The sequence below is a fragment of the Amyelois transitella genome, chromosome 20 (assembly GCF_032362555.1).
Source record: "Amyelois transitella isolate CPQ chromosome 20, ilAmyTran1.1, whole genome shotgun sequence".
NCBI lineage: Eukaryota > Metazoa > Arthropoda > Insecta > Lepidoptera > Pyralidae > Amyelois > Amyelois transitella.
The window spans coordinates 1,321,334-1,332,340 of record NC_083523.1 but is presented as its reverse complement, the minus strand read 5'-3'; the positions used below and the strand labels follow the sequence as shown (position 1 = coordinate 1,332,340).

The following is an 11,007-nucleotide window of genomic DNA, read 5'->3' as shown; positions in this document are numbered from 1 at the left end:
ATTTAAAAACATTATTTATATGTCGGTGTTGGCAAGTAATAATAATTTGACAATCTTTACTTGACAATGACAATAGATATCAAGTGACTTGACATAATGGTTTCAGAGGTTAGGTCGTATTTTTACTAAAACTGATAATTTGAGATTTACCTAATTAATTACTAAGTAGATATTGAGAATTATTTAATTCTGGAAACGTTTGAAGCAAATGATTGAATCTTTGCGTCAAAAATAGTGAAGACGTCATCATGGCTAATACTTTACTAACGAAGGTAAGTATTATTTGTTTCTTGTTAACTTCTACAAAAACCAAAACAATTTATTATGTATATCTTTAATTTTTTCTAGTTCAGCGCTATGCGATTGGTTCCAACTGTAATCGGCAAGCAATCAGTACGGACAACAACATCCAAGCATTGGAACCCTAAATTCAAAAAATTGAGAGCTCAGAAGTATATGAAGATTAATTTACCAAACATGAATGAAGACTTCAGTTCCTTATCTAAAGAAAGGCTTAGGCAGAAAATGAAGGAACGCGGAGTGATGCCCCCACGGCCGTGGATGGATCGACCATTCTATATATCAGCAACAGGTAAAACACAGTTTTTGAACAACAATTGATTGAAGAAGCCAAGCATAGTTCTTTATGGAGGGCACCGAATATGATAATTCATGATACTGCCAATTGAACATAAATTGAATATTTTTTACTAACATCACATCTCAATTGCAGGTGGTGTGTTTGAGGCCTATGTACCTCCAGAAGGGGATGGCAAAGCCTCCATTGTCTCTCCAACTCGAGCCAAGCAAGCTGCAGAGCTTCTACAAAAGAAATCTAAGTCAATGATGGCAATCCGTAAAATCAAATCGTTTGATGAGGACTTTGACTCCACAGAGTTTGCGCGTTTGGCTCAGGACATTTATGTTAAAGCTCATGAAAGTTTGGTGAATGACGATAAGCTTACGTTGAGGCAATGTGTGACGGAGAAGGCGTATCCAGAGTTCAGACATAATGCCCACATGAAGACAATTCGCTGGAAGTTTCTGGAGTCCCTGGAGCCTCCGAGGGTTGTACATGCGAGGTGCACTGATATTGTGACAAAGGATAATATTTTTGGACAGGTATGAATGGGATCTAGGTTCTGTTGTGCCGAACAATATCTAGGTTTGGCTACTCACGCTCAACAATATCAAAGCATCTGAGGTAGTCAAAATTTGAACGCTTATTACAGGCTTTAAAAGGCATAAAAAGCAAGTGATTGATATAAAACAAAGCCAAAAAAACTTAGATGACCTTCTCTTCCCCCTAAGTGCATATAAGCAACTTTCAGATACATAGATATATACATCTGTGGCTCCAACTGTGAGACACAAAAATTTCTTCAGGAAATTTTGTTTACATCTCGTCTAATTATTTTTAATTACCTGTAGCCACATATGGACCAGAATATATGTTTCATTTTGATTGACTCACTTATATATTTCCAGCAATGACAATACATACAATTGGTTATATGGAATTGGCAACATATCCTACTCTTATTATAAATGTGAAAGTTTGTGAGTATGTCAGGATGGATGTTTGTTACTCTTTCATGCAAAAACTACTGAACCGATTATGATGAAATTTGGTATGTAGGTAGCTGAAGACCCAGAATAACATATAGGCTACTTTTTATCCCGGAGTTCCCGCAGGATTGGTAGGATTTTCATGCGGACGAAGTCGCGGGCGGCCTCTAATATTAAATAAAATTATTCCCCACATCTTGTTAAATGTCTTTCTGATAAATATTGATTGAGTGTTATTTTTATTACTTTTATAATTTTAAATGTTTTAATTTTATGGTTATACAGAAGGTATGTAATAATTAATTATGTATGTTTGACTATCTTCTGTTTACCTCGTACAAATGCAAATAAATATCGCTCATTCATATAAAGTTACAGCCCAAAAGCGGATATGTCAGTCAAAATCTATAGATATATTTTAAATTTGTTTAATAGACTGCTTATTTTTCAGGTAACTGTCAGATTCCACACGCGCCAACAATTGTCAGTCTATGATCGCTTCGGCCGCCTCATTCACGGCAGTGATATTTTAGCCAAGGATGTTTTAGAATACATAGTGTTTGAGAAACACCTCTCAAATCTATACGGCACTTGGCGTATCCACGAGAAGATCATACCTGACTGGACGCCACCTAAGGAACCCTCTAAGTTAACAAGGGTTGCGCCTGCGCCGGTTGTAGAGTCGAAGGAAATAGTTGAGGCAAACGTGGATCAAAAGACAGCTGTAGCGGAATGAATGTAATATATTTAATGTAATATAATAGTTTATAGTGTTCTTGTGTTTTTTGGTCTTTCGTTTTACGTTAGGAAGGAGAGTTCTCATAAAAAACGTCTATCAGCCTTTCCGGAAGTAGGTAATGCTCCATCAGCATCCAATGTGGGTACTGCAGTCCTATGAGCGGTAAAAGAGGCGCAGAAAAGAAATGGGGGTCAGGTTTTACACGAAATGACTCCTATCTGACTTCCGCAATCTAACACGTACTGGATCGATCATGGTTACACATCCAGTTGCTAAAATGTGCAGATTTCCTCATTATGTTTTCCCTTATCGTAAGAACATCGGTTGGTATTGTAACTAATGTACATAACTCCTCCAGGACAGGTACTAACCTGAGCTTTTTGCGTCACACGCATTACCGATTCGATGACTGGCGCTCTCGGTCCATGTTATGAGAGTATACTTAGGTAAACGTAAAAGCCACGACTCTTTCCCGAAAGGTTAGGCATAGAGACATATTTCCACTTATCATGACCACTGCATACTTATTTCGCTTCATCCACATTCATAACTCTTAATGCAAACTCGTCGGTTTTAGAGTACTCTTTATTAAGAACTAGCTACCCGCCCCGGCTTCGAAACACTTAGGTATTTCACTTCGAAATAAAACTTCCAAAGAAAATCCTCTTTCCAACATTTCAAACAGGAACATAATCCACAACTTCCCGTGATTAGCGGATACATAAGTGATAAATAATAAAACTGTTTTATCTGTCAACTGATTTTATTGCGATATTCAATACTCTCAGAGCAAGTCGCTCTATATACGATCTATGATAACAATAAATAGCCTAAAATTATCAGTACCTAGCTTACATCCCGTTAGTAAGTGATTTTGCCTTTTGTTAAAATATGGGGACTGACTTCATACATACGTCTATTACGGGGTAGACAGAGGCAACAGTCTCGCAAAGACTGAAAGGCCACGTTTAGCTGCATGGCTTAATGCTGGCTACATACAAATATATTTTATTTATTTAAACTTTATTTCATAAAAACAATGTGGTAAATTTGTAGATGATTACCGATAAGGCTTAATTTATCTTTTAAATTATACAAAAAAAAATGATGCCATTTCATTTTAACATTATTTCTAATAATGCACATATATAAATCGAAGTCCTTTATTTTTCCAATTTATATGCTTACAAACATTTACTATTGTATTCAATCGTAAGCTTTATTTAAGTGATAACATAGTATTTTTACATATCTATCACTCTTTTTGTTCAACACATTGACAATATTAATTACATTTACATTGAAATGTCAGTCCCGTTTACCCTTGAAAGACAGTTGTCAAAAATCCTTTGACAATTAAAGTTTAAACACTGCTTAGAAAGGGCACACACATCAAGGCACTATAAATCTAAGAAGTTAGTGCAGTCTTATTTGCTATGGAAGGCATCAATTTTCAATTACAACAGTTATATATATTTACACTTTATATATTCATGACAATGTTAATTACTTGTATAAAACAATTTATTCTAAATGGAATGAATATCAGATGGCAAACGATTTGTACGCTCATAATAACATTTGTAAATTCATTTTAAAGTAATTTATTTAATGCAGATCAAATGGATAAATCGATATATAAAAGTCGACTTTAGTTGCTCACATAAAATATAGTTATTTAAATTAACAATTGTGTAAATTAAAAATCAAAATTTACATTGTTCGCAATCGAATCTTTTGGCTTTCAAGACTATATTATGTTATAAAAATAACATTTCAATCAGTGTTGCAAATTTAGGGCCATCTAATCGGTGTTTTAAATTTGTTTGGGTATTTTAGCGCTAAAAATTCATAATTCTGGATTATTTATTTATGGTTCCAAATTCAAATTTTTTTTTTTTTTTGATGGAATCAGAATATATACCACAAAAAGACAAATATGTAGCTGATATTTGTCTTTTTGTGACATTTTTGGGTCCAACTGAGCACTTTTCATTAAATGGTAGTTGGCAACATTGTATTTCACTGTACATATACGATACTGCTGTTTACAGTCCACACACAGACTTGGACACAAGACAGCACATTGATTGGTCCAATGACCTTAATTAAAACATCTGTTAAAACCTTAAATAGGTACGTTATTTGCTTTATTAAAGCTTCAACTTATTCATGAAAATCACATTAAAATACAACCACGAAACAATTTGAAACACTTTTTGCAACTTTTATATTAAAAAAAATGATTTTGACATTCAAACTATAAAACATTATGTTACAATGATAATTTTCTTAATTTGTCTTATTCACCCAATCTGGCAACACTGGTATCATTTAAAAAAGTTTGTTTTTTTCGGCCATAAGATGGCGCTGTTTGAATGCCGTTTTTTAGTTCTAAAGATGTATGGTCATGGCGATAGATTTGAAGTGATGTCAACATCACTTGGTATTTTTAATTAAAAACACTTTATGGTTAACTTTTTAAACCATTATTATATAAGATTGCAGACATTTTTAGACGTGAAGCACGAATTCTATTTCATTAGTCTATTTTATCGACATATAGCGATACATGTACAGTTAACTTCAAACAATTCCATCTGAACAAAACTTAATTCACACGTTTGTAAGATCCAAGTAAATATCTTTCTTTTTAACTGGTCGCTCCAACTTTTGGACTTCCCCATCCAGACGTAAAACCACAAAACTGCCTTTCAAAGCAGCTTAAATGGCATATTGACATATCTCTAATTTGAAGGAATTCTCGTTCATACTACAGTAGGCGCGGTCCTCTGCGGCGGTTTGGGGGGGAGCGGCGGCGGGGGGCGCGGCGCGGGGCACGGGGAGGGGGACACCGGGCACGGGGAGGCGGAGGGGGGGACAGTGGCCGGGGGAGGGGGGAGCGGCTCCACGCGGGGGTGGAGGCGTTGGCGTTGCGTCTCTCGAAGGTTTTCTAGGAAATCTGTAAATAAAAAAACAAAATCTGGTCAAAAAGGCAGTTAAAATGTGACACAACCTCATTGGTGAGTCTCAGCCTCAGTACTGGCTGCATAGGAAATAAAAAAGAACAAAAAAATTGTTATTTGCGCCAAAACGAATTTAAATTTATTGATCACTGACACATGTATTTAACGAGATTCAGATATTGTTAAGAAAAATATCAATGGCAACATGTTTGTGTTTTCTGTGCCAATAAACTTTTCAGGTTCAACTGAATTTGTAATCGTGGATTCAATACGGGTTAGGTTCCCCAGCAAAGGTTTGCGGAGGTCAGACGGGATTCGCTTCGCGTTAAAACCTCACCCAATCCATGGTTCATGCACACCCCGGGCTCCTCTGCGGAGTGGTGAGGATGCAACCGGGACTAAAGCCAGGAGGAAGAAGAACCTTTCTTTTCTTTTATTTTTCTATACACGAAACTTAGATAACGGGTGCTGTAAACACAAATATGTTGCCATATAGATATTTTTTCCTAACAATTTTCGAATTTTGTTAAATACAAGTCTCAGTGGTGTTAAGCTCTCCGTAAAACTAATGGTTCTCTGTCTATTAGCATAAAATTTTGTGTCATAATTTTACATGGCATACCTTTGTTTAGCCTAATAATTATTACGCATAATATTATTTGGCATAACTTTTTAAGCATATTTTTTTAAGCATACCTAATATTAGCATAACCTAACCTAACCTAAGAAGTACTTGCCTTATAGCGCATTACACTACATCTGCTTCGCACAAAAAATAAATTAGTCAAAACTATATTTATGCCTATTGAAATTGTATGCCAAAACCAATTATGCCAAAAAACTATTATGACAAAAAAAATAGTATACGTAACTCGTTATGCCAAACTTAAAAAGGACAAAAAAAATTAGTCAAATGGAAGGTCTCCGTAAAACTAATCCATAACATTATAAATATAAAAGTGCGTATTACCGGGCGGGTGGTGCGCGGCGGGCGCGGGCCGCACGCTGGCGCGCACGCGCACGCGGCCGGGCAGGCTGCCGGAGCCGCCCTGTCATCGACAAATGATATAACAATTAACATACATATACATATAGTCACGTCTATAGGTATCTACTTAGTCACGTCTATAGTTACCATAAAATTATATTTGATTCATTTTACGATTTTATCGATCACCAAATTATACCAATTAACATACATATAGTCACGTCTATATATATCAATATATATATATATATATATATAGTATAGGTACCATAAAATTATATTTTATTCTTTTTACGATTTTATCGATTTTATTTTCGATCGGTGGGCAACATTAGCCGTTGATTGGTTAATTGGATTTATAATAAAATCTTAAAAATATAAGATCTTTATAATCTACATATGAAACGGGGAATTTACTGGATTTTTCTATATATTATGCGGGTTGAATCGCGGGCTTCCCGCTAGTTACATACATACATAAAGTCACGTCTATATCCCTTGCGGGGCAGACAGAGCCAAGAGTCTTGAATAGACTGAAAGGCCACGTTCATATGTATGATGTAGTTGTTCAGCTAGTTGATGTAATCAAAAATAAATAACAATATTACTCTCTGGTCTCAAACAGATATACATATATATAATCACGTCTATATCCCTTGCGGGGTTGACAGAGCCAACAGTCTTGAAAAGACTCATAGGCCACGTTCAGCTGTTTGGCTTAATGATAGAATTAATAACAATACAAAAAATAAATAAATAACAATAAAATATATATACATACCTGTGTTTCCTCAGTGCATTCCTCGTGTAGCCTCAGTGCGAGGTCGCTGAGGGAGTCCGCGTCACCGTCGCCCGTAGTCGGCTCCGACGACAACACCAATTGTAGGCGGCTGCCGTCCAGATCCTACCAGAAAGATTAAATAACTATAAATATATTCGCGACAAATTACACAGATCGAGTTGGCCTCGTAGTAAGCTCGAGACTTGTGTTACGAGATACTAACTCGACGACACTATGTTTTATTATAAATACTTATATAGATAAACGTTCAGATGACCCTGGCCAACAAGAGATAGTTCATTTCTCATCATGCACTGGCCGGGCAAGACAAGACAAGCGTACTACCGCTGCGCCACAGAGGCCGTCAAATTGAGGAGACAACGAGAGAATTGATATTGAAGCTCAGATAAGTCATGGTTTAAATGATGAAAATATTTTTAATCTGTTATTGAAAAGTTACAGACACTATAATCACACCTTTATTATCACTTTATATACAAAAAAAATCTTTGAAAAGAGTAATAGGCCACGTTCAGCTGTTTAGCTTTAAGATACAATTGAGATTCAAAAAGTGACAGGTTGCTAGCCCACCGCCTAAAAGAAGAATCCCAAGTTTATCCCCTTAGTCGCCTTTTACCACATCCATGGGAGAGAGATTGAGTGGTCTTATCCATTTTTTATTAGTGCCGGGAACCACACGTTATATAATATACCTATGAATGAATGACCGAATGAAAAAAATCTACAGCTACCTGCATCAAAGTGTCAACGCTGACTTCAGCGCCATCTCTCGTCACCCGCCGCTGTACAGTGGCCGCCTGGACGTACTTCTTCAGTACAGCGGGCAGCACGTGTCTCAGTTTGCGAGCCGCGCGGCACCTGACGCACACACTGCGCCCGTTCAGCTCTATGCGCACTACGGCGCAACGTTCTACCAGAGCTTCTCTACCGCCGAGAATTGACGATGGCGCGTTCAAGTTTATGGTGGGGGTTTCGCCCTGGTAATAATAAAACACTAATAATTTTAGATCAGCATAAATAAATATTAACAGGGCAAAATTAAGACGGATTGAGCTAGCCTCTAGTAAACTTTATCATATTTTTATAATCTACACTAATAATAAAGACAAAAAAAAAATAATATTTTTGTATGTTTGTAACGAATAAGCTCAAAAACTTGTGAACTGATTTTGATGAAATTTACATATACACAGGTAGAATAGACCATTTGAAATAACATGGACTACTGTTTTTCTAGAAATTCTCACACGGGCGACGCATTCGCGCAGAAGCTATTAAAATAAACAATCTCAGACCAATGAGAAAAAGTTTGTTTTTTATCCATTAGGGAGATACGAAATTATGATCCCATGTTTAACTTTTCACTATTTTGATTTCTTTTTCTTGATATTTGGTGGCTGCTAGTGGCAAAGAGATGTCGCAACATACATATGCACATATAACAAATCATTTAGTGCTATTTTTTGGTAGAGTTTATTTATTTATTTAATTATTCAATACATCTCACAAGCTAACAGATATTACATCCAAAATGCTTACAAGATAAATACAATTATTATAGATTATTATATATTATTTTATATATATATATACATTAGATTATTATATATATATATATATACAATTATTATAGATTAATAATATTAAATTATGATACATATAGGTTATGTTCTGTATTCTAATACATACATACATATGGTCACGTCTATATCCCTTGCGGGGTAGACAGAGCCAATAGTCTTGAAAAGACTGAACTGCCACGTTCAGCTATTTGGCTTAATGATAGAATTGAGATTCAATAGTGACAGGTTGCTAGACCATCGCTTAAAAAAAGAATCCCAAGTTTGTAAGCCTGTCCCTTAGTCGCCTTTTACGACATCCATGGGAAAGACATGGAGGGGTCCTATTCTTTTTTGGTATTGGTGCTGGGAACCACACGGCACAATTATGATACATTTAATATAATATCTACATCCACATCCACACTAATAATAATCCACACTAATAATAAAGAGGAAAGATTTGTATTTTTGTATGTTTGTGTGGAATAAACTCAAAAACTACTGGTCCGATTTTGATAAAATTTGGCACAGATATAGAATAGACCTTCAAAAGTGACACAGGCATAAATTTGTTTTTACTCTTTGTTTATTTCAAAATATAAAACACAAAAATATGTCCACCCGTGCGAAGCCGGGGCGGGCCGCTAGTATAATATATAGAGTTATATAATATACTAGAGACCGCCCGCGACTTCGTCCGCATGGAAACCCTATCAATCCCGCGGGAACTCTGGGATAAAAAGTAGCCTATGTGTTATTCTGGGTCTTCAGCTACCTACATACCAAATTTCATGGTAATCGGTTCAGTAGTTTTTGCGTGAAAGAGTAACAAACATCCATACATCCATACAAACTTTCGCCTTTATAATAGTAGTAGGATAGTAGGATAGAGATACATACCTGCGCGCAATCCTTAAGCAGCACATCGTAATTGGCGCACACCAGATTCCTCCTCACCAGCAGCTTGTCCACCAGCTTCTTCACCGTCACGTTCTCGTCCACGCCCACCACGGAGGTGGCGCCATCTGGCAACACCACCCGACACAGGGAACACTGGCCGTGGTTGGTTTGAGACGATTTCACCACCTGGGAACGTCATTTTAATGTCAGTTAAATATATACGTCACGTTTACATCAATTGCGGGGTAGACAGAGCCACAGACAACAGACCACGATGGTGGCGCCATCTGGCAACACCACCCGACAGTGAGCAATGACCGTGATAACTTTGAGATGATTTTACCACAAGGGAAGATCATTTAAATGTAATTTATATACATATAATCACGTTTGTATATCATACTTAGACAAATCAAAATAACTATTTCACGCGGACGAAGTCGCGGGCACAGCTAGTAATAAAGAAAAAAAAGTGACATTAAAGAAACAAGTTAAGTACTACAAAAATAAATTAACTTATTTCCGTGTAACATTATCTAAGTTTATTCGAGACTTTTCTCCGTTCAAATGTCATTCTATTTTAAGAAATATTAAAGATACATAATAACAACGTGTCGTCATTGTTAATATACCGTTAAACTATGACATAACTTAATACGCCTCCTAAGTCGGTAGAGTTATTACATAAGAATAAAGGCGACTAAGGAAAAGGCTAATAATTAACTTGGGATTCCTCTTGTATGCGATGGGCTAGCAACCTGTCACTATTTGAATCTCAATTCTATCATTTGCGCCGTGTGGTTCCCGGCACCAATAGAAAAAGGAATAGGGCCACTCCGTTTCTTTCCCATGGATGTCGTAAAAGGCGACTATAAGGGTAAGGCTTATAAACTTGAGATTCTTCTTATAGGCGATGGGTTATCAACCTGTCACTATTTGAATCTCAATTCTATTATTAAGCCAAACAGCTGAACGTGGCCTATCCTTCTTTTCAAGACTGTTGGCTCTGTCTACCCCTCGAGGGATATAGACGTGATTATATGTATGTATGTATTAGAATACAGAACATAACCTGTCAGACTTTTAAAGAGTGCTGACTCTGTGTACCCAGCAAGGGATATAGACGTGTTTATACGAATGAATAGTTTCATTAAAACTGGCGATTTAAAAGCGATCGTAATCCATTAATAACTCTGCGGAACTATCCAGACGCTTGTTCTAAAACAACATGAAAAATTAATAGGTTAATTTGAATATCGTGTACAGTATGTGAGTACTTAGTTAACATTAATTGTTCACTCCGTACGTTTAGAGATGTGAGATGTTAATTGAGAAGAGGTTATTATTGGTTATGTTATGTTACTTATATTATTACTTATTTATTTATATATTTATGTACATCAAGGAAAATAAGAATAAAACTTAAAGAGAAATTTAGTTAAAGGGCACTACTTATTTCTAATATATATATATTGTGAGTA

At 36.1% G+C, this 11,007-nt stretch overlaps 2 protein-coding genes across 3 annotated transcripts in view; one reads left to right on the top strand and one right to left on the bottom strand.

The window, feature by feature from the left end:
* Positions 1 to 84: 84 nt before the first annotated feature.
* Positions 85 to 2,344, top strand: LOC106138446 (large ribosomal subunit protein mL45). Its single transcript, XM_013339597.2, has 4 exons — positions 85 to 272; positions 349 to 592; positions 734 to 1,122; positions 2,021 to 2,344. The coding sequence occupies exons 1-4, from the start codon at positions 249 to 251 to the stop codon at positions 2,303 to 2,305; spliced, it is 942 nt and encodes a 313-aa protein (XP_013195051.2). The 5' UTR covers positions 85 to 248; the 3' UTR covers positions 2,306 to 2,344.
* A 1,806-nt stretch (positions 2,345 to 4,150) lies between these two features.
* Positions 4,151 to 11,007, bottom strand: part of LOC106138441 (regulator of G-protein signaling loco) — an 86,604-nt gene continuing 79,747 nt past the window's right edge. For both annotated transcript variants that reach the window (XM_060949859.1, XM_060949860.1), the window contains exons 9-13: positions 9,527 to 9,712; positions 7,796 to 8,041; positions 7,044 to 7,166; positions 6,245 to 6,323; positions 4,151 to 5,270 (exon numbers count right to left, since the gene is read on the bottom strand). In XM_060949859.1, the coding sequence (XP_060805842.1) occupies positions 5,077 to 5,270; positions 6,245 to 6,323; positions 7,044 to 7,166; positions 7,796 to 8,041; positions 9,527 to 9,712 (828 nt within the window). In that variant the 3' untranslated portion in view covers positions 4,151 to 5,076. The remainder of the gene's footprint in view (positions 5,271 to 6,244; positions 6,324 to 7,043; positions 7,167 to 7,795; positions 8,042 to 9,526; positions 9,713 to 11,007) is intronic.

What these genes read in the sequence shown, in the direction of transcription:
- LOC106138446 (XM_013339597.2), top strand. Translation starts at nt 249, where the DNA reads ATGGCTAATACTTTACTAACGAAG. An exon ending in CTAATACTTTACTAACGAAG is followed by an intron (nt 273 to 348) that starts GTAAGTATTATT and finishes AATTTTTTCTAG; the next exon opens with TTCAGCGCTATGCGATTGGT. An exon ending in ATTCTATATATCAGCAACAG is followed by an intron (nt 593 to 733) that starts GTAAAACACAGT and finishes TCTCAATTGCAG; the next exon opens with GTGGTGTGTTTGAGGCCTAT.